Source organism: Sesamum indicum, linkage group LG12 (genome assembly GCF_000512975.1).
Source record: "Sesamum indicum cultivar Zhongzhi No. 13 linkage group LG12, S_indicum_v1.0, whole genome shotgun sequence".
Lineage (NCBI taxonomy): Eukaryota > Viridiplantae > Streptophyta > Magnoliopsida > Lamiales > Pedaliaceae > Sesamum > Sesamum indicum.
In genome coordinates, this window is record NC_026156.1 from 168,989 (window position 1) to 190,751 (window position 21,763).

The following is a 21,763-nucleotide window of genomic DNA, read 5'->3' on the forward strand; positions in this document are numbered from 1 at the left end:
CTTTGACTTGACTATTGGCATGATTTTCCCTTATCTACAGCTGTTAGCAATGCTGCTTGCTTGATTGGCTGTGGTATTCAGGACCTAATACTTGCTCTATCAATCCATAGCATACAAGCTGGAAGGGAGAAAGTTGCCAGAAGGCTGACGCTGCGACAGGTTAATATGTTTTCAGTTATTACTGTTTCTCATATAGAAAACTGCAAAAAGAATTATTTCTAGTTCATTGGCCAATGCTTGCCTACATACAAAGAGTATATGTGAAGCTACTGGATCCATATACATCTGAGTCAAAGGTATTTCTTCCCCTAAATGCAGGCAATTGATACAAGAGACTCATTAGCTAAGTTCATCTATGGGAGCTTGTTTGACTGGCTGGTTGAAAAGATCAATGTATCACTTGCAACTGGCAAACAGCACACCGGTAGATCCATAAGCATTTTAGATATTTATGGATTTGAATCATTTAAGGTAAATTATGTTTTAAGTTTTCCATGGTGTTTATGATATGAGACAGCTGTATCTGATTCTTATTCTTTTTCTACTTCTCGGCTTCAGAGAAATAGCTTTGAACAGTTTTGTATAAATTATGCTAATGAGAGGCTCCAGCAACATTTTAACCGGCATCTGTTTAAACTTGCACAAGAGGTAAGCATCTTATACATGTTCCAATTACTTTGTCTGATAATATTCAGTTCCTGAATGTACGTAAATGTAATGATGGTGCAAGTTTGTTTCTTTTGTGCCTTCCTTTTCATTTTTTTTTTCTGTATTTCTTCTAGGAGTATGAGTTAGATGGAATTGACTGGACAAAAATAGATTTTGAGGACAACCAAGACTGTTTGGATCTCATCGAGAAGGTATTTCTCTACCCGTATTTTCAACAGTGGATATTGTGTGTGTGTTTATTTTGTGGCTATGGTGTGTATTCATTGTTCATTGTTTTGTGTATTTATGGTTCATGCTGGTGTGTTTTAACAGAAACCTCTTGGGCTAATATCTTTACTGGATGAAGAATCAAAATTTCCCAAGGCTACACATTTAACTTTTGCCATGAAGCTGAAGCAGCACTTAAAATCTAACCGTTGCTTTAAAGGAGAACGTGGTGGAGCATTTAGTATTCGCCATTATGCTGGAGAAGTAAGTTTACTTGTAGCCATCTCTGTGGATTTCTAGAAACATCTGCCGAAACAATGACTAAAGCTGTTCTGCTGGAATTATAAGTAGAATTCTGAAATATTTATCTGGATCAAATCCTGGAATACACTGTAACTTGTAACGTTAAGTATATGACCCCAGACCAACATAGCTTTCACATGACACCTTTTTTGACATCAAACATAGCGAATCCACCTGTTAAAGAAAATAAATATAAAAATAAAAATAAAAATGATCTATTTCCCAATGGGGTCATTACTGACATTTATTACCATGCATGAACCAATAACATGTAAGATGCTAATTTGGTTTATCGCTGAATTTTGGAGAAAGTTAGGTATACCATGTAATTCTGATGGCAGATACATGTTGTAACTTTTTGTTGGAGGAATACTTTTGACAATCCATTATCCCAAGCCTTGTATTTAACTTTGAGAAGAGTTCTCTTTCTACTGTAGTGCATTTAATTTCAGTGCACCCATGACCATGATAGAAAAATAATCATTAGTATTATAACTAAGCCATTTAACTTTTTTATTCTGGAATGATGCAATGACTAGAGTTTGCTGTTCCAAATTATCCACAAAACGTTATTTAGAATGAGTATGTCTGCACATTTCGATAGGATATGGTGGACATGCTCTCCTGAATCGTGCATGAGATATTTCTAGTTTTTGCATAATAACAAAGTCGATTATGGGCACAAGTTCAACTTCCATTTTACCTGGAACTGATCAGTTGGCTGGCTGACTTAAAGCATTACTGAGATACACATACCTCACTTCTTTTTATGTAACTTTTCGTGCCGTTGATATGCCAATATGTCAAAAGGAAATATTGATTCTTTATAGGGTCTACGCACTTTCTCCCATGAGTAACAAGGATAAAAAACTAATGTTGTAGTTATATAATGGTTTTGCCTTTTGTCCCTCGTGACAGTTATGACTTGATCTCTCCAGTTACATGTTTTAAACACCCTTTTACTGATGTTTCTTCAGGTTCTTTATGACACGGGGGAATTCTTGGAAAAGAACAGAGATGCATTGCACTCTGAAATCGTTCAACTACTCTCATCTTGCACAGCATGCCAGTTACCGCAGTGGTTTGCCTCCGTGCTCGAACAATCCGAGAAATTAACAAGTTCAGCTTTTCAGTTGGGAAGGCCTGCTTATCAGAAGCAAAGTGTTGCCACAAAATTCAAGGTGAATAATTTTTTCTTTTCCCTCTCCACATCCAGTACCCTCCCTTTCCCCCTGGCACACACCCACATGCCCACACCAAAACTATGAGCGGTTAAGAAAAAAGGAGAAAAATGCAATGTAAAGACAAAACCAGTCACTTTTTCATGACCAGTCATAGTGCAATGTTGCTCACTTGTTAACTTGTTAATGACCAGTCATATTTCTTTTTGGTCTTCCGTGGTTGCAGGGACAGCTGTTTAAATTAATGCAGCAGCTTGAGAAGACAACTCCACATTTCATTCGTTGTATAAAGCCAAATAATAAGCAGATTCCTGGTGCATTTGAGAAAGATCTTGTGTTAGAGCAGCTTAGGTCCTGTGGGGTTCTAGAAGTTGTTAGGATCTCAAGATCTGGGTACCCCACCCGGATGACACATCAAGAATTCACGAGAAGGTGAAGTGCCACTATCTTCATGTTCATTCACTTCTTATTGTTGCTTTAGATCTATTCATAATATGCTGGCATGACTTTCAGGTACGGGTTCCTAATTCCTGAAAATAGTGCATGTCAAGATCCTTTAAGTATGTCAGTTGCCATTCTGCAGCAATTTGATATCCTTCCTGAGATGTACCAAGTTGGTTATAAGAAATTATACTTCCGAGCAGGACAGGTTAGTTTTGTCTTAAAGTTGTGTCCTTTCTAAAGCTCATGGCACAGGGTTTTCAGTATTACATCTAATAAAAGTTCGCAGATTGTTTGTGGATAATTAAATGCTCTGGTGGAGTTTGTTGAGTCTTCTGTTGTGCTTGACTACAGATCGGTTCCCTGGAAGATGTTAGGAAACAAGTTTTGCAAGGTACTCTAGAGGTGCAGAAGTGCTTCCGTGGTCATCGTGCCCGTCAATACTTTCATGAACTTAAGGAAGGGGTGGTGACGCTGCAATCATGTAAAGCCATTTCCTACTCCATCATTTGTACTTAGAATAGTCATTTGCTTCTTTGAAATGAATTTGACAAGAAGAAATCCTTTTCTTGTTCTGATGATTTCTTGGAATTTATCCCAAGATTATCTCTTTGTTTGGTGGAAAGATTTCTGCCCAGCACATTTTTAGATCTACTGTTTACTCGCTGATATATCTTTTCTTCCACAAGAACCAAAATGTTTGAAACAAATGGAGGTTTTCCTTTGATTAATTCTTTATACTGCTCCATCTATCCACTTATCAAACTGCATATTCTTTCTCCTTATATACTAATATCTATATATCTGTAGATGTCCGTGGTGAACTCGCTAGAAAGGAGTATAATGCTTTACTCAGTTTGAAGGAGCAGGTTGCTTGCAAGAAGCTAAACCTAGATAAGCAGCTCATGGCAGTTGTACAAATACAATCTGGTAAAGCTTTTATTTTTTGGTTGTAGCCAGATTTATCCATATGAACTGTCTTAATTCAAATATATTCTCTTGTTACAGTAATTCGGGGATGGTTGGTACGAAGGCGTTCTAGTCGCATTCGGAATTCAAAACAGTCAAATGTTAGTAAACGGAAACCAGGCAGGAGGATTTCTGAAGTCAAGGTAGGTGTGGCAAAAGCCAGGTTTGGATTTAATACAAGAATTTTTGCTGTCCTGCCGGGACCTTGCATATAATCTTGTTTCTTGTGTGCTATAAGAGATCATTGCTTTTACTTTCAATCTGTGACAGTTGCTCGAGACATCAGTAACTTTTTTCTGTCATTACTTTCTGAATTTGGGTGGGATGCGGCAAATGTAACAATTTCTGTGTCGATCTTACAAAATGTTTATCATCTTATTTTGTCATGTTGCACCTATCTCAAAGAAATGTATATAAGCAAAATCGAGGGAGCTTTCTGCTCTCTGGATCTGGGCTGAATCTAAGTTTAAGGATGTACCATCTGAACTCTTCTTATCCATGATAGAAAACTGAAAAATTTTACTCCTAGCTGAGCTTGTTGTGAGTTAAATTCATATCTGCACTACTCCTTGTTTCCCACTCTTCTGTCAGTGCTTGATTTCCATGTCATTTGTAAACGTTGAAGTAAGTTAAGCTTATTATGATTGAGCAGGACTTGTCACCAGAAATGTTGCCTTCAGTTGTTGAAGAACTTCACAAGCGGGTGGTGATGGCAGAAGCTGCCCTGGGAAGAAAGGAACGAGAAAATGCAGCCCTGAGAGAGCAAGTTCAACAATTTGAGGCACGGTGGTTGGAATACGAATCCAAGATGAAATCTATGGAGGAGATGTGGCAAAAGCAGATGGCATCTTTACAAGTGAGTTATAGTATTATTCTGCAAAAAATTGCTGTTAGCAGCAGGACGGAAAACCACCAGCTAAAAGTTGCCCAAAAATGATACTAGGCTTAGTCCCATACGTTCAAAATCAAACTGATAATAGTAAACTCTTCATTCTATTTATGGAGGAAATTAGTTTTGTGTGTGTGTATATATGTGTGTGCGCACACACGCATGCATGTAGTTGGGATAAAGCAGTGGAACTGCTGGAAGAATTATGCCGTGTGAAGTGACCCCTATGATATGCTCTAATGATTGATATTATGCTGATATATTGCAGAATAGTGGATTAGTATCTGTTTAGATGTTCTGTAGTGGATTCAACATAGCATGCCATCTTAAATTCTAGTGTGGCTTCTGGAGAGACTGATAGTGCGAACAAAAGATAATGTTGGTTGCAGCTACGTATCAAAGCAAACCTTTTAGCCCAAATTTGCTATATAAAAAATTTTGTGGGTAAATTTTCAAAGAGGCCGACAGAAGTGACTGAGAATGGAGGAGTAAGGAAATATCTGCATTCCTAATTCTCTTGTTTAATTACTGCAGATGAGTTTGGCTGCAGCAAGAAAGAGTCTTGTTACAGACAATACTATAAGTCAACCCGGAAAGCATCATGATGCCCAATTACCTAACTTTAATGATTCTGAGGATACGTCTTTGGGACCTCAGACTCCTGATGCTGCCGCCCCACCTATCAGATATTTGAACAATGGAATCAAGGCTGCAGCTAGTGGGGACAAAAATGGTGGCCATGATCCAGTGAGCCCTCTTATGAAGGAATTTGAACAGAGGAAACGGAATTTCGACAATGAAGTCCAAGCAATTGTAGAGGTCAAGTCAGTCGCACCTCTAAATCCCACAGAGGAGGTGCGAAAACTGAAACACAGGTTTGATGTGTGGAAAAAGGATTACAAGTTCCGGTTAAGGGAAGCAAAGGCAAAAGCACAGAGGATGGGACATGCTGAAGCTGAGAAACATCGCCGGAATTGGTGGGGAAAGAAAATTAAAAGATTTTAGCATCACTTTGATTCTTTTTTATTGGTTTTAGCAACTTGGCAATGACTATGAGATGCTTCTTTTCAGGAATGGTCTTCGTGGCCCACAGAGTCGCTTCGGTTTGTGCTAGTTAAGTGTATGGTAGGACAGTGTTGTATGTGTATATAATATCAGTTTTGTTGTTGCGTGGAAGGCTCAATTATCCCGCGCCTTAGCTTACTGGGGGTTGTGTTAATTCGCCCTCACAACCAAGAGTCTTTGTGTATATCGGGTCGATGTAGCAGTACAGAACTTAGCTGGATGTAATTAGTGTGGAAAACATGGAAGAGAGTGCCCGTATTGCCTCTCCTGTTATAAGTTCATCTTATAAGATGGCCAGTATATATTTAAATCCCATAAAAAAGAGTTATGCTATATTTTACTTTCAGTCTTCTTCAGCACTTTTTTAGTATATCTGTATGCTCATCTTTACTTTGTGACGATATGGCTCATATCAGGATTATATTGATTATCAACTATCATGCACAAAGGACGTTACTTCTTGGCATGTATATATAGATAATTTACACAAATTACGCACACTCATCCAATCACATGACTACATCAAGTCTCTAGCTTATGATCCAGGCACAAACTTTGTGGCATAAACCCAGGCATTGTTACCAACAGGGTTATCAAGGTGGTCCAAGAGATTCTCCAATGGCCCTTTACCGGTAACTATAGCCTGAACAAAGAACCCAAACATGGAGAACATGGCCAGCCTTCCATTCTTGATTTCCTTTACTTTGAGCTCAGCAAAAGTCACCGGGTCATCAGCCAAGCCAAGGGGGTCAAAGTACTGGCCACCAGGGTACAGGTCGTTGCCCGTTCCGACTCCATCCAGACCATTGATTCTGAATCCTTCGACAAGTCCCATGAGCACAACCTGGAATCCAAGAACTGCCAGAATGCTTTGAGCATGAACCAGGTTTGGGTTGCCCAAGTAGTCAAGCCCACCCTCGGAGAAGATCTGGGCTCCAGCCTTGAACCAGACAGGCTCCTTGAAATCAACGTTCACCCATTTCTCAAGAACTTCTGGGGTGATGCAGCCAAGTGCTCCAAGCATGGCCCATCTCCCGTGGATAACCTATAATTATCATCGCCATAAAATGGTTCATTCAAGAAACATAAAATGAAATTCCAGCACTAGTTTATTGGAAAATATTTGCATGCACTATCTATGTACCTCAAGAGCCCTGTTCCTGGCAAAGGCCTCAGGATCAGCAGACAAACCAGCAGTGTCCCAGCCGTAGTCACCGGGGAATTCTCCGGTCAGGTAAGATGGAGTCTGAGCCGAGAAGGGTCCTAGGTACTTGACACGGTCTGGTCCATACCATAAATCATTACCCTAATCAAGAAAAAAACTATCTTATCAGTAACCTCACCACGTTGGAAATGTCGTAGAGTAGTTTCATGTTATTATGACTCTCTGTGAAAATTCAGAACATGCGAACAGAATCAAACACAAGAATACATTTCATGGTACGCGAGAAATGCATAGGGGGAGGTTTTTACCATGGTGTATTTGGCATTTCCCATGGAGACAGCATCTCTGAGGGGGTTGGCATTCTTGGTCTGGCCCAAGAATGGGGTTGCCTTAACAACAGTGGTGGAGCTGGCAGCAGTAGCCATTGATGCCATTTACAGGTTGACTGACTACTTGTGTTTGGAGATTGCTACGTAGACTGTTGATCAGGGGGAAACGTTTTATTTAATATGTTAAGACAGTGGAGAAGGAGATGAATGAAGTGGATGGGGGGTGAAGATTGCAGTTCTGGAAACTTTGGCTGGTAATGAATGCAAGTGCTTCACTAACCAATCAGAAGGCTTTAAAAGATTATAAGTATCTCCAGCTTATATCTTTTTATCCACAATTTATATTTCCCACAACATATTTCTTTTATCACTGTCGAGAAATAAAATACTTTGTCTAACATGGTTTTAACTTTTATGACAGCAAGATTGATGTGTTGATTCTGTCAAACAGAAAAGTAAGAACAGGAAGAGGGGTGGGTCCCATCCAATTTCCAGTGTAATTCTTGTCAGGCCTAAACCCGTATCCATGGTAAAATTAGAAAAAAGGGGGTGAAAAAGGGAAAAAAAAGTAAAAATGCGGTGAGCGTGGATCGAACACGCGACCTTCAGATCTTCAGTCTGACGCTCTCCCAACTGAGCTATCCCCGCATCGATGTACAGAGACGGAGACCTTTTAATTGAATATCAAGATCAATCCAAAGGTTTTGGAGCCAAAACCCCATACTCGACAGTATAATAGTGTAGTTGCCGTATCAGATGATTCAAATGTATGAGATTCAAAATCAACCTTTCCATTTTCTCGTGATGATTAAATCTTGAGTTTCGATGAATAAATCCGCTAAATAAAGAACAAAAAATGAGTTTGACAAAGAAGGCTCCGAAACAACTTTCCGCTGCCACAACGAATGCCAAGAAAGTTTTTGAGAATCTCCCAAGGAAGAGCAGGGAGCCCGTTAATCAATGGGCGATTTTGGTAAATTGTCGACTTCGGTATTGTGTTCCTTTGATTTAATTGGCTTCTCATTGCGACTGCTTGATCTTTATGGGGTTTTTGTAATCTTTTTTCATTTGCTTTTTTTATGTCTTACCAGGATTTTGATTTTGATTTTCTGGGTGTACTTTTATTCAGATACTAATGATTTGTATAGAAACGTGCTAGTGTATTTGTTAGACTTCTTTTGGCCTCCAACTTCACTAATTTCCTTGTTGCAGTGTCCTTAGTCAACGATCTAATGTTTCCTTTTTCCGAAGGAAACCACATTTTTTTCGATTTGTGTGTGTGTTTGCGCATTTCTGTATTTGGTGCTTTTTTTGTTTGAGTATCTGCATTACTATTGATACTGTCCTATGTTGATTATAAATGCAGGATGAAATAGAAGCTCCTATGTGGGCGGATCTTGCTCTGGAATGCGATTCCACTGACGAGGACAAGTGAGCAATCGTGCTACTTAACTCGAAATCCATCCGCAATTTTTTGTTGGAATCAATTTACTTTGCGGTTCAGTATCATATATTGTCTGACTGCATGGCTTGAATACATTTATTGCAGGGATGATGAGTGGTTCCATGTAAGCCATCCGTAAGCATCTGACATTGTTTCAGCTATATTGGATACAATTTGGAATTTTGGGTTAGGTTACCTGGTTAAAGTTTTTCGGTCTGATTAAATTGGCTGCATTTTCAGGTTCCATCAATGTTCTGCCAAACAGTTGATATCTAAGTTGTCAAATTCTGTGGAGTGTGGCATGATTTTTGATCTCCTGGGATCATCTTCTCCAAAGCTTCCACCATCAGTCTCAAAATCAAGAGGCAAAGATTATAAGAGTGGGAAGCACGAGCCAGTAGTTTGTGGTTTTACCTTAAACAAGCAAAATGTGTCCAAAAGTTGGAGTAGCAGGTCTTTGCCTATAGATGCAGGATCTGGAAAAGCTATAACAAAAAAGGCATTCGATGGAAAAGTAAAGGATCACCCAAAATATAAGCCTGATCCAGTTGGTGAACGCACCTTACCTGTTACTACTACAGATGCTTTTACTAAATCAGTGTCTAGTTCTACTGATGAAAAAACCTCTATTAAGTCTGTAGCTTTTGGAGGAGGGAGCAACTCAACTAGCACAATTACATCAGACACCGCAGGCTGGAACCTCATTAAGGCTTCCAGTCAGTCATTTGGGGCCACTAGTAGGTCATTGTTAAATCTTAGAGATAGCCTTCGGAAAAGTTATGTTACAAGACAAGCATCTAGGGTTGTGATTAAAGGTGTGAATCAGTCAGAAGGTCAGAATTCTTCTTCAAGTAAATCAAGTGTTAGGTCCTCTCTGCAACCTGGGTGTGCTGGGATGAACAAGGTGGGAACAAATATGGATAAAATGCCGGATAGCAGAAATAGCACCACAATGATTCAACTTCCAACTAACAAAGTAAATCGCAGAAATGCATACAAGGCACCTGCTGCCGAAGCTTGGAGTATCAGTTTTGAATCTAATTTGATCATCAACAGAGAATCCAGTAAAACAATGGTGAGAACTTGCAATGAGTTGATAATCTTTAAGTGTGTTAGCTTAGCTGCAGTGAAGTCAATTCTGCTAATAATTAAAGCTGGTCTTTAAGTGCTTTAATATTTTTTCCCCCTGAAATGAATGTTATATCACCAAAGTGAATCTTGATCTTTTGAGGGGTATATGTCACATAGGTGGGAAAGGAATGCATATCACTTAACAAATATGCCGTCTTTGCTCTCCTTGCAGAAGGTTATTGGTCATAATTTTTCAGCTGCAGATATCATATAGGAACAGGATATAATTTTTGTAACTTGTAACATCTGTGCGTTTCAGGGTCATAAGAAACATGGAGAAGGTTGTATTACTAAGAGAGTTAATAAATGCATTCTCCCGGCTACAGCTAAGAATTCTAGTAGAGCAAGAGGAGTCAACCACACCAGTAAAACTGTAAATAGTGGTAAAGAAAACCAGTCTCGGAAAATGGCTTTGGGTATAAAATCAAGTATGATGTTGAAGGAAGCTGAAGGTCCACTGGAAGCTCCAAAGTTTGTGAAGAGGAAAGTACATCAGAAAAGTGACAGAACCAAATTGGTTGGCCAAAGGGTATTGTCTTTGCTTTTATGTTATTGTGCTGTTCGTATGTTTTTACTTAAGTACATAATACATGAACTTCCATAGATGTTAATGCTTGAATTCGGATTATAGCACTTAGCATACTTTTTCTTTTCTTCACATTTGCATTTCATGTTTTAATTTCCTTAGGAATTCACTTTCGGTTTATGAGGATCCCTAGTGAATAGTAAATGAGAATGGTCTGTAGAAGATAGTGGCGAACTTCTAGTCAATAGTTAGTCTTCGTGAGTTCTCAGTAGCTTGAATATATCAAGGTGTTCATGGTGAACTATAAACCACAATGCAGGTTGTTCATGTTATATGAAATATGGCTAGGCAATTCTAAACTCTAATCTTGATTGCCATATCAGAATCCTTGATCTATAGCTAACTTTTCTACAATATCAGCTTTTTCTCCTTTTCCATTTTGCTATATACTCTGGCTTGTGATCAACTTGTCCTTGGCAGTTTTTCTGTGGCTTTTGAAAATTTAGTTTCTCCATGAATTATGCCTTCGCAAAATCAGTGGTTTAGACCCAATTTTTCATGTTTTATTGTTGCATGCTACATTTTGATAGCCAATTTAGTTTGAACTAGACATAATTGATCTTGATCCCATTCTTGATATATTCAACTCATTCCACATAACTGAGATTTTTATCATATTTGTTGGCCACAAATGTATTCACAATCTAATGTCTCCTGTTTACAGGAAAACTCCAGTAATGGAACTAAAGTGAAGAATTCCATTCGAGTGGTTGAGACAGTCCACTTCCGGTAGCTGTCAGCATAATCTGTATGCATATTCAATATTGTTAAAACCCTGTATCCTTTTTCCAAGCCGCTATAGGAATTACAGTAAATGCTTTACCTGTGAGGCCTTATTTTATAGAAAAAGAACTTACATGATCAGTTATTTGAATCTCCCATCTTTCTTTTTCCTTCAGTAGGTTCTGTTTTTGCATTATACCCAAAGCATTTTTCAGGGCAGCCTGGAAATCCTCATACAGTTGCCTGATTGGACCCAGAACCCTTCTCTGCGAAAAAGTATTACATGTGATCTCAGTTATAAGTAATTATTGTGTCTTTTCGTTCCTGGAAAATAATACCAAAGTCATCCTTATTGATACTGATACAAAGGTGTTACTCATTCTACAGAAACTAGGGCAGGGCATCGGGGTCCCCCACGGTTCGTCCTATACTTTCTTGCTACCTTGGAGGCATTTGGTTAAATCAGCTTTTTGATTTTGGGCGCCAGAATTGATAGAAAGATTGAGTGGTTTGAAGCTCTTACCCCCAAAAACTAAAGAATCTTTCTGGACCATCCATAAATCCGAGCAAAATAGCCATAGGAAAAACCCTTATGTGTTCTTTCTCCTGTTGTCCTATTCCCTGTTCTTACCTTTAACTGAACGTTGTTCAAAATACCAGTCATCGTACTGGCAGAAGAGCGAAAGAAAAATGACAAGAACGTAAACAAAAACTCATGAAAAATGCAGGTCTAGTTTGTTTCTCAATAGTGCTCCACTATGTTAAGAAAGCTATGTAATTCTTGGATGGACTATCAATTCTAGCAGTTAGTCTTTGGTTCAGAATTTCTCGATGAAGGTCTTACCACTCCTCTTATCATCGAGATGTGATACGTGGACACTGGACAGGGCCAAAGACCCAAGAAAACCGGTTATATTGGAGCAGTGACTTCAGTGGTAAGTGTGACTACCAGAGGGGTAAATTTCGTAGATTAATTGATTGCCTTTAGACGATTTTAACCGTGGCTTGCCTCAAGACCTCCTGGGAATGCATTGATAGTTGTGTGGTAAGAATTTTAAGAAGTTGCTAATTTAGTTGAATTTTTTGAGGACACAAATGTTATTCTTGTCCTGAGGTGAAAACTGACATCTTCACAAGGAAACTGCGAATAAAAGGGGAAGTTAAAACCGGTGGGCCTTCCTTTCTGTCTTCTCTTGGTACAGTACATTCTTGTCATTTTGCTTCAGTTTTGTACAATTGATAAATCTGATCAACGATTGAGAGTATAGGAAAATAATTTAGAAAACTAGACATATATAGTAAATTCCCAAGAAGCCCATAAAATATGTGATTAGAATCGACAGTACAACTAGAAATACGGATAGAAATTCATATTAAGTTGTTATTGGAAATGCTGTTGAATTAGCATTGGGAGAGATATGGTCATTATTTTAATAGCAATTCATTAACATAATTCAGTAAGTTCAAATTCAAAGGTTGAATTAATACATCTACTAGTGGTACACGGCAAACTCAACCCGTGGACAAAAATTATTTAAAATTATAAATAACTAATACTTTTATTAATAAATGGATAGTCAATCATGAAATAGTGGCTTCAAATTTCAAAAGTCGAGCAAGTTTGAGGGATATTTTAATAAATATACTAAAGAAAGTTGAAATTATTATTGTGACCAAATTTTATTGAATGGAAGGAATGAATTGAAAGTTAAATTTGGATATTAAAATATTTGCTCAACTACAGAGTTCTCTTTTATAAGATTATATATAATAATTAATAACTCAAGTCAGCAAATACGTCCAGACCTCTTTTATAAGATTATAGATAATAATAAATAACTCAAATAAGCAAATATGTTGAGACGAACAAATAAATAGACATAAAATTAGATATACAGTCACAATTTTGCGGGTTGATGGAGCAAGGACGGTCATTATCTTGTGTTGGGTGTTTGTTTGAAACAGAAGACACATAGTTCCATTTTCAAACGACTCTTGATGGAGGTGAGTTGTCGTTGTTTGCTCATTTTTCAGCTGGTATATGTATACAACAAACATATATGGATAATTATTTACTTTCCTTAACTTGTATATAATAATTAAAAAAAGAAAAAAGGGAAAATGAAAGAATAATTGGTAGACTAAAGAACAAAAACGACGAAATTGCATGGAAACTGTGTTGTTCGAACTTATTTGAGAATAAGACCCCTTTTGCCTTGGCATCTCTCTCCTCACTCCTCCCCTAATCAAACTTTTTGCTTCTACTCTATGTCTGTCCTTTTCTTCCTTGCTATTTTCCCAAATTACCCTTATCCCCTCCATATGATTCTCATATTGTATGTATATCTAAAAAAGAATGGAAGATATGATAATTTGGATTAGGATATTAAGGTGTAGGCATAGGAGATGTAGTCATTCATATTTATGCAGAAGAAGTTGAGAAAGTAGGGTTGGTTGGGCGTCCTTCTCAACTCATATTCCCTCCAAATCAACATTCATCTTCAACTATATATCATTTTAGCAACCCAAATATGATGTGTAATAATTTCCCCATCATCACTTCCACACACACACAAACTCTCTCTCTCTCTCTCTCTCTCTATATATATATATATATATATATAATGTTCTTAATTGGGGAAATTATAAAAGTAGCTATAGTCCTTCCGTAATTTGCAGAATTAGTAATGCTTCAATAATCCTTCACTTGCACTATAAAACTATTTGCCCTTTGTTTTTTAACTATTTTTATTTTTATTATTACAGTGAGAGAATAGGAGAAAAAAAAATTGAAATGGAGAGAGAAAAAAAGAAAATAGGTAAAATCCACCGCAAGCCAAAAACATCACATCGGACCGACCCTCTTCTACTACTATAAATTCAAACTATTTTTATTCTTTTGTTGTATATTAAAATCACCCCAAATTATCTTTGGGTTATAATTTAATATTAATAAGCAGTTCCATCACAATTTCTGCTCAAATAATCTCTACTTTATTATTATTATTATTGTTATTGTCGTCGTCTATACTTTATTATTAAATAATTAGAGATAGATATAAGAGGGAGGGCATTGTAGTCATTGAATGTGGAGGGTCTCCCTTCCATTCCATTCCATGCCCGCATATCTGCAATTATATGCGTCTTCATCTCTACCACTGCCCTCTTTCCAAACAGACAACTCCCCAACACTTTCATTCATCACCAGCCTACCTACCTACTTTTCCCTTTTCCACCCTAATTATCGATGCCGAATCACGACCAAGAACGGCTTCACCACAACTACAATGACACTGATTCTTCTTCCCAAGAAGAAGAAGAGGAGGAGGAGGAGGAGGAAGAAGAAAATCCCGACGACTGCAAGAGCCTGTACGGCGGTTGTGGGAAGCGGCGCCGCCTAGGGTGGTTCTGGGGTAAGGTTTTGGACCCTAGGGCATCGTGGGTGCAGGAATGGAACAGAATATTCCTCTTGGGATGCGCGGCGGGGCTATTCGTGGACCCCCTCTTCTTCTACGCCCTCTCCGTAAGCGACAATTTCATGTGTGTGTTTGTTGACGGGTGGTTCGCCGTCACCGTCACGGTTCTCCGCTGCATGACCGACGCCCTGCACCTTTGGAACATGTGGCTACAGTTGAAGATGAACCGGCGCCCCCACTACCCCAACGGCGAGAGGGTGCATGATGGCAGCAGCGCCACAGCACGCGCTGTCGCCTTGAAGTACTTAAAGTCGAAGAAGGGTTTCTTTTTTGATCTCTTCGTCATCCTTCCGTTGCCTCAGGTGAGACATATATACACATTATTATTCTTTGATTGAATTTGCAGAAATTACAGATATAAATTTAGAAAAATAATAAAGAATTGTATATATGAATGAATGGAGATAGGTAGAGGAATTAATTAGGTCGAAATCAGGAGCGAGAGGGAGAGGAGTGAGGAGGAATGTGCCAAAAGAAGATGCATGTCATGTAAATTGTTTGTATGCATGCAGGGGTAAATGCTTGCTAGCCTCACCATCCATACAGACCTACACTTACATCTTAGTACAAATCGCATGTGATCATGTGTGTCAGTCTCTGTCTCTCTCTCTCTCTCTCTCTGTTTGTGGTAAATATATATATATATATATATACATATATATAATCAAATTATTTCAACAGGATTGAAATAGATGAAAATCATATTTGTGGCGTGTCTTCATCTTAATAATTCTTGGAGACATTGTGAATTTTATTTATTCATTATTCTTCATGATGATGATTTATGTATTTATTTCCTTTTGCTGAATCATGATCATCATGATTTCTTGGTCAAGTTTAGAATTATCAGTTCTATCTCTCTTTTTTTTTTATATATATATATATATTTTTTTTTTCTTTTCTTGTTTCTGTTTGTGATATCATTGGAGTTAAAATCAGAAAATTAGAATTGGCAAATTGAACTCCCACCTTTTAAGTATTTCAAGTAATAATATTTAACTTTTATTATTGTAATTGTTTTTAATCATTGTCATCATTACTATACATTAATTGTTGATACGTTAATTAATGTTACCATATAAAATCACATTATAACTTAAAAACTTTTACTATATCTAGCTTATTCTGATATATAAAAAGAAAAACAATATATGCTTCACATTATGATATATTATTGATGCACTTTGTGACTCGAGGTATTATTCGCTCTAATTTCGTATGAATTTAACAAGTTTGTTCTCTTTTTAGCAAGGTGGTCAAAATGCACTGTGAGGCGAGCTGGACTAACCCAACCCAAAATCGAATTGAACCAATAAAAATATGAGCAGGTTCAGCCCAGACTCACTTGAGATCGGGCTAGTACCAAGAATCAATACCTTGGACCAGGCTTGTTGGCCCTTTTTTCTTTTTTTAATATTCATTATATATTATTAACTATTATTTTTCTATATATAAATTTTTATGTGCTTTAATTTATATTTTAAAAGATAATTATAAATTTAAGTAATTATTATTTATAAGAAGACCTCAATATTATAAAAAGAAAATAAATTAAACAAGTACATTCCAGCCTGATGCTACCTGGTTTGGGCTTGGTCGGGCCTCAATCGGACCGGTCCATGGTTGGGATTGAGTTTAAAAATGGACCCAATTGAAGCCTAAGACCAACCATGAACAATAATGGGTTGGTCTTGGGCCGGGCCTTTTCAAGCTGGTCCATATTGGTCCTAGGCCGACTAGACCCACTGTGCACCTTTGAGCAAGGTGCCTTTTTAGGACAAATCTGTTAAGCTCATAAAAAGTACGAGCGGACAATACTTCGCGCAACTAGGCTCTGATCGAATCGCAAGATGCATCAATTACAAAGTCATTATTTAATTTTCTATTGGGATATAGTAACTATTATTGAAGTTTAAATATGATAATCCATAATAATATTTACTATTACTAATAAAAACTAACACAAATCAGGATAAAAATGGAAGCAAAAGTTCTAAAATCACTAGAACGTACACTATATATGAACTTAAAACATAATTTGTAACTTAATTCTTGTATACCTTAAATAGATCTAGACGTATTTATTTAGGCATCTTAATTGGTGGTTAACTCAACTCATACTCACCCTATTTTCAATTTTTTTTCTGTAGAAAATTGATGTTGGTGTATATTGTGTTATACTTGAATTAAATTACAATTTTAATTTTATAAGTATGGGATGATAATTTTAGTCCAATATGAGTTCATTTTGATAATATTATTCTATAATTTAAAAGTTTCGCACATTGTGAATAAAAATAGTCAAAAATGTGCACGTGACTAGTTTAAATGAGTACACTTTTCTGGTCATTTTAGCAAATTCTACAACTTTTGTGCTTAATGTATAAAATTTTAAAATTATAGGACAATAATACAAGAATGAATTCGTACAGGATTAAAATCGCAACCACCCAATCTCGTATATATATGTGTGCACTTTTTAAGTAGACATAATATAATCGATATTTTTTTTTAAAAAAAAAAGATTGTGTAAAATGCGATGCTAGATAATTTGACATAAAATATCTGAATCAGAACAATAAAGTATTTTGAATTATTATTGTATGTTGAAAGAATGGACAAAAACATTGGTACGTGTACGTATTTACGAAACGGAATGTGCAGATTGTAATGTGGGTGGTAATCCCGAGGCTGTTAGAGAAAGGATCAACGACGGTGGTGATGACGGTGTTGCTGATTATGTTTCTGTTCCAATACTTGCCCAAAATCTACCACTCCGTCTGTCTGCTCCGCCGCATGCAGAATCTCTCCGGCTATATTTTCGGCACCGTTTGGTGGGGCATTGCTCTCAACATGATTGCCTATTTCGTGGCATCCCATGTAAGCGCAACTCCTCACTCATTCAATTCCTGTTTTTGTATAGCTCGTAATTAATGTTTGCGTGATTTTGTGCGGCTGACGGTATTGGAGCTGTATATATACCTACCAAAATCATCTCTTGGACAAATTAATCACAACACCTGTACTTGATGTGAATTAAAAAAAAAAACAAAGGATAGAACTGTTGTTGGTGATAATTAATCCCCAGTTTTGTCCTTAATTAAGTTTACTATGATTAATGATTGTCGTCCCCTAGAAATTGAAAGAAATAAAACCATTTCCTTTTGTGGGTGGGGTGGGGTAGGGCGGGGGTTTGGCAATTAAGGACATTATCTACTTGTTTTTGATTGAGGTTTAATCATTTATTTCATACCATGTGGAACTTGATTAGCTGCATGAAACTCATGTCGGCTCCTTTCTTTCAATTATGAAGTAATGAAACACTCAGAAATTTGTCTCATAACAAATGTTGTGATTGACTTTTTTTTCCTTTTTTAACATAATACATTGGATCAAATAGGTTTTAAATATTCACATAATTAAATTTGAAGATTGAATTAAATTAAATATGTTTTTTTATTATGGTTAATTATTATGATTAAAAGTAAAAGATTAAGAAATATTAATTAATCATGGCACCAGTGTGAAAGACTATTAATCATTGTTTCTGCAAAATATTTGCTATAGCAAAAAATTGTAACAAATTATTTGATCATAGATGAAACTATATTGAATGATGGTAATTTTAGTGATATTGGAATTGAATTTGACAATTTAGGCCAATAATTTAGAAAAAATGGCATGTTAAAAACAAAATTCCACCAGAATTGCAATTTTCCCTCAACATATATGAATCTCGTAAGTTACTGTTACTCCATGCATCGGTCAACCCATATTGAATCAAATGATAACGTAACTATACTCCTCTGATTGATCATACTTATTGAACGCGAATCAAACGGCACTAATTTAATCTGTAAAATTTGTTAGGCTGTGGGAGCATGCTGGTACCTGCTAGGCATACAAAGGGCTGCAAAATGCTTGAAGCAACAGTGCATAATGTCAACGGGCTGCAACATGAGAATGATGGCCTGCCAAGAATCAATATACTATGGAACAAAAGATCTAATCAGAGACAGACCACGATTTGTATGGGGCGAGAACAAAACCGCAAGAGCGACTTGCTTGGAAAATTATGACAATTTCGATTACGGAGCTTACAAATGGACTGTTCAGCTTGTGACCAATGACAATCGTTTGGAGAAAATACTGTTTCCCATCTTCTGGGGCCTCATGACTCTAAGGTACGATGTTGTCTGTGAACTTCACAGGGGAAAACACTAGTTATTTCTTTGAGATGAAAGCATTTGATCAGCATGCAAAATTTGTGAATGGAACAGTACTTTTGGGAACTTGGAGAGCACAACTGATTGGTTGGAGGTAGTTTTCATCATCATTGTGCTGACCACTGGACTCCTGCTTGTTACAATGTTAATTGGTAACATTAAGGTAATTAGTAATTGTTTTGATGAAATTTATATAACATTCTTGATTTATGTAAATATGTGATGATGATCATAATACATGAGTTGTGTCAGGTGTTCTTGCATGCTACTACTTCAAAGAAACAGGCGATGCAATTGAAGATGAGGAATATAGAGTGGTGGATGAGAAAACGGCGGTTGCCTCAAGCGTTCCGGCAGAGAGTGCGGAACTATGAGAGGCAGCGTTGGGCAGCAATGCGGGGAGTTGATGAGTGTGAGATGACGCGAAATCTGCCTGAAGGGCTAAGACGGGATATCAAGTATCATCTCTGTTTGGATTTGGTCAGGCAGGTAAATGATCAACCGATCATAGCTAAACCTTGTTGTTTTCGTTTTCAGCAAAATCGTGTATGTTTTACGTGTATCTGCATCTTCTTTCAGGTACCTCTGTTCCAGCACATGGATAACCTTGTCCTGGAGAATATTTGTGACCGTGTCAAGTCCCTCATTTTCACAAAGGGAGAAACAGTGAGTACAAGCCACAGAAATCTGATAAATTTTCTTCTCATTTCAATTATATAAATTCAATTAAATCTTCTTGTTTGAAAGATAACAAGAGAAGGTGATCCAGTGCAAAGAATGCTGTTCATAGTTAGAGGACATCTCCAGAGCAGCCAAGTCCTGCGGGACGGGGTGAAGAGTTGCTGCATGTTAGGCCCTGGAAATTTTAGTGGAGACGAGCTCCTCTCGTGGTGCCTCAGGCGACCCTTTGTCGAAAGGCTTCCGCCCTCTTCATCCACACTAGTAACTCTGGAAACTACAGAAGCTTTCGGGCTAGAAGCAGAGGACGTTAAGTACGTAACTCAGCACTTTCGGTATACTTTTGTGAACGAAAAAGTGAAGAGGAGCGCCCGGTATTACTCGCCTGGATGGCGGACGTGGGCGGCTGTGGCAATTCAGTTGGCGTGGAGAAGGTATAGGCATCGATTGACGCTCACATCGTTGTCGTTTATTCGGCCGCGGCGGCCGTTGTCGAGGTGCTCTTCCCTTGGAGAAGACAGGCTCAGGCTTTATACTGCTTTGCTGACTTCTCCAAAGCCTAACCAGGATGATTTTGATTTCTGAGTACATTAATCTTTTCATATATATATATAGGTATGTGAGTTTCACGCATTCTGTAGCATCTTTTGTGTGGGATATAGCTGCTGTTTGATGTATGGAATAAAGTCTTGTATTTATTACTAAGTTTGAAGGGTGTAGCTATTTTTGACAAGGATTCGTGTTGCAGAGTGCCCCGCATCCGCATGTTGCTCAAATCCAAATCCCCACGTCTTGTCTAAAACTGGTTCTCACAGTTTTCTACTTTTTTTTTTAAAGGAAAAATCAGTGTAGAATCGACTTCTAAAAGGATGATGATTGTAATTTCAAGAAGACAGTTGTACACTCGCTTTACTTTTTTTTAAAAAAAAACAGAAGATTGTCTGAATCGTTTCAGCCAATGCGATAATGCGTACTATTAAAAGAAATCTCAAAGCACACTATTTTTATAATTTTTTTTTATTTACCTTTTTCAAATAACTTTGCCCACTCCCCATGAGCAACATCCCCAGCCCCGCCGGTCTGCCACTTCCGGGACCCAATTGTCTTGGCCAAGGTTCAAATTCTAGTGCGAATCGAGGAATCACTCTTAATCATCTCTGAGAAAAGGAAAAAGAAAAAAAGAAGTTATTTTATCGTTTTGAATTCATCCTTAATAGGTGAAACTGATCCTCATAACTATAAGGTTAAGGGTCCAAATCTTAATATTAATTTTTATATGTTAATAATAATTATTGATTAGTTATAAATATTTGATATTGGTAATCGCTATGTTGATTGCTATAATTAATATTTACTTCGATTTATAATGTAATTTCAGTTGATCTATTAAAAAAAAAAGAAGAAGATATATTGCCCTATTATCAAATTCTTAATTTAACATTTTGGCCGAATGCAATCTGATTTGAACAAATTTTGTAAATAGTTAAGAAAGAAGGCACCAAATGCCTTATCTCAACAAATAATGCAGAACCGTGCATTATCAAGAATTTTAAGTGTGGTTTGTTTGAAATTTCAAGTTTATCTCAAACACATATGTAGTTAGATATTTTTGTCAATTTTCTTGGAGTTTATTCACATAATGTTTATTATTATTATTTGAAGCGTATGAACTATCATTAATTAAAATAATCATAATCAACAATATTATATAAATGAAATTTAAACAATATTGACTATTATAATATAAAATATCTACTATACAATAGGACAACATCTCACGTTACCACGTATATAGCAGGATTCGAATCCATGATCTCAATTTCGCCAATTGAACTAGGCCTAATTCACATTAACATAAATGTTATTCATTATATATATGGTGTTGGTATGTTAACTGTTTAATCATCCCTTCCAAAAATATATCAGCTTTACATTAAGAAAATGTAAACTCAACAATAGTGAGCTAAAATCAGTAGCAGAATTGAAGTTATGAAATTAGCAATTTCAGTTTAAATGTGTCCGAAATGATTATAGCAATAAAAGTATCTATTTTCTATGACGAAATATCAAAAGACGTGCATTATTAGGCATTGTATTAGGAATTTCATGATACTTTCATAATTACTAAAAGAAACTTTCAATAAATTCTTATGAATAGTATTTCTTCTCCACCTTAATTATGTGTCTTATTATCAAATTGATCATCTTAATTTAATATTTTAGCCACATGCGATATGATTTGCCCATATTTCAAATATAGCATCAAGAAGCTGCACTGCAC

General features: G+C 36.9%; 4 protein-coding genes and 1 non-coding gene across 8 annotated transcripts in view; 3 read left to right on the forward strand and 2 right to left on the reverse strand.

The window, feature by feature from the left end:
• LOC105174771 (myosin-2) overlaps positions 1–6,054 on the forward strand; it is an 11,533-nt gene extending 5,479 nt beyond the window's left edge. For both annotated transcript variants that reach the window (XM_020698386.1, XM_020698387.1), the window contains exons 12-25: positions 41–159; positions 319–471; positions 559–648; positions 783–860; positions 982–1,140; positions 2,157–2,360; positions 2,587–2,792; positions 2,874–3,009; positions 3,156–3,285; positions 3,612–3,731; positions 3,810–3,913; positions 4,423–4,626; positions 5,194–5,636; positions 5,731–6,054. In XM_020698386.1, coding sequence (XP_020554045.1) covers positions 41–159; positions 319–471; positions 559–648; positions 783–860; positions 982–1,140; positions 2,157–2,360; positions 2,587–2,792; positions 2,874–3,009; positions 3,156–3,285; positions 3,612–3,731; positions 3,810–3,913; positions 4,423–4,626; positions 5,194–5,636; positions 5,731–5,773 — 2,189 coding nt within the window. In that variant the 3' untranslated portion in view covers positions 5,774–6,054. The remainder of the gene's footprint in view (positions 1–40; positions 160–318; positions 472–558; positions 649–782; positions 861–981; positions 1,141–2,156; positions 2,361–2,586; positions 2,793–2,873; positions 3,010–3,155; positions 3,286–3,611; positions 3,732–3,809; positions 3,914–4,422; positions 4,627–5,193; positions 5,637–5,730) is intronic.
• Positions 6,165–7,488, reverse strand: LOC105174772 (chlorophyll a-b binding protein 13, chloroplastic). Its single transcript, XM_011096960.2, has 3 exons — positions 7,198–7,488; positions 6,869–7,030; positions 6,165–6,769 (listed from the first exon to the last, which is right to left on the reverse strand). Exons 1-3 carry the CDS (start codon positions 7,321–7,323, stop codon positions 6,260–6,262), a joined length of 798 nt encoding a protein of 265 aa, XP_011095262.1. The 5' UTR covers positions 7,324–7,488; the 3' UTR covers positions 6,165–6,259.
• TRNAF-GAA lies at positions 7,794–7,866 on the reverse strand. The gene has a single exon. It is a non-coding gene; the product is annotated as a tRNA-Phe (tRNA).
• LOC105174774 lies at positions 7,961–11,253 on the forward strand. 3 transcript variants are annotated; one of them, XM_020698262.1, is made up of 6 exons: positions 7,961–8,191; positions 8,585–8,649; positions 8,768–8,797; positions 8,903–9,737; positions 9,911–9,968; positions 10,053–10,177. In XM_020698262.1, the coding sequence occupies exons 1-6, from the start codon at positions 8,075–8,077 to the stop codon at positions 10,058–10,060; spliced, it is 1,113 nt and encodes a 370-aa protein (XP_020553921.1). In that variant the 5' UTR covers positions 7,961–8,074; the 3' UTR covers positions 10,061–10,177. The 3 variants fall into 3 exon arrangements, with proteins under 3 accessions (XP_020553921.1, XP_020553920.1, XP_011095263.1); XM_020698261.1 differs by lacking the exon at positions 9,911–9,968 and adding an exon at positions 11,044–11,253 and having other exon boundaries at positions 7,969–8,208; positions 10,053–10,322; XM_011096961.2 differs by lacking the exon at positions 9,911–9,968 and adding an exon at positions 11,044–11,253 and having other exon boundaries at positions 7,969–8,191; positions 10,053–10,322.
• On the forward strand, positions 14,104–20,215 carry LOC105174775 (cyclic nucleotide-gated ion channel 4). The gene is made up of 7 exons (XM_011096962.2): positions 14,104–14,880; positions 17,243–17,458; positions 18,449–18,762; positions 18,859–18,967; positions 19,057–19,293; positions 19,384–19,470; positions 19,552–20,215. The coding sequence occupies exons 1-7, from the start codon at positions 14,350–14,352 to the stop codon at positions 20,065–20,067; spliced, it is 2,010 nt and encodes a 669-aa protein (XP_011095264.1). The 5' UTR covers positions 14,104–14,349; the 3' UTR covers positions 20,068–20,215.

Excerpts from the sequence above, each read along its gene's own strand:
- LOC105174772 (XM_011096960.2), bottom strand. The coding sequence starts at position 7,323 with ATGGCATCAATGGCTACTGCTGCCAGCTCCACCACTGTTGTTAAGGCA. Across the intron at positions 7,031-7,197 it reads GAAATGCCAAATACACCATG|GGTAATGATTTATGGTATGG; the intron begins GTAAAAACCTCC and ends TTTCTTGATTAG. Across the intron at positions 6,770-6,868 it reads CCAGGAACAGGGCTCTTGAG|GTTATCCACGGGAGATGGGC; the intron begins GTACATAGATAG and ends TGATAATTATAG.
- LOC105174774 (XM_011096961.2), top strand. The coding sequence starts at position 8,075 with ATGAGTTTGACAAAGAAGGCTCCGAAACAACTTTCCGCTGCCACAACG. Across the intron at positions 8,798-8,902 it reads TGGTTCCATGTAAGCCATCC|GTTCCATCAATGTTCTGCCA; the intron begins GTAAGCATCTGA and ends CTGCATTTTCAG. Across the intron at positions 10,323-11,043 it reads CCAAATTGGTTGGCCAAAGG|GAAAACTCCAGTAATGGAAC; the intron begins GTATTGTCTTTG and ends TCCTGTTTACAG.
- LOC105174775 (XM_011096962.2), top strand. The coding sequence starts at position 14,350 with ATGCCGAATCACGACCAAGAACGGCTTCACCACAACTACAATGACACT. Across the intron at positions 19,294-19,383 it reads GTTTGGATTTGGTCAGGCAG|GTACCTCTGTTCCAGCACAT; the intron begins GTAAATGATCAA and ends ATCTTCTTTCAG. Across the intron at positions 19,471-19,551 it reads TTTTCACAAAGGGAGAAACA|ATAACAAGAGAAGGTGATCC; the intron begins GTGAGTACAAGC and ends CTTGTTTGAAAG.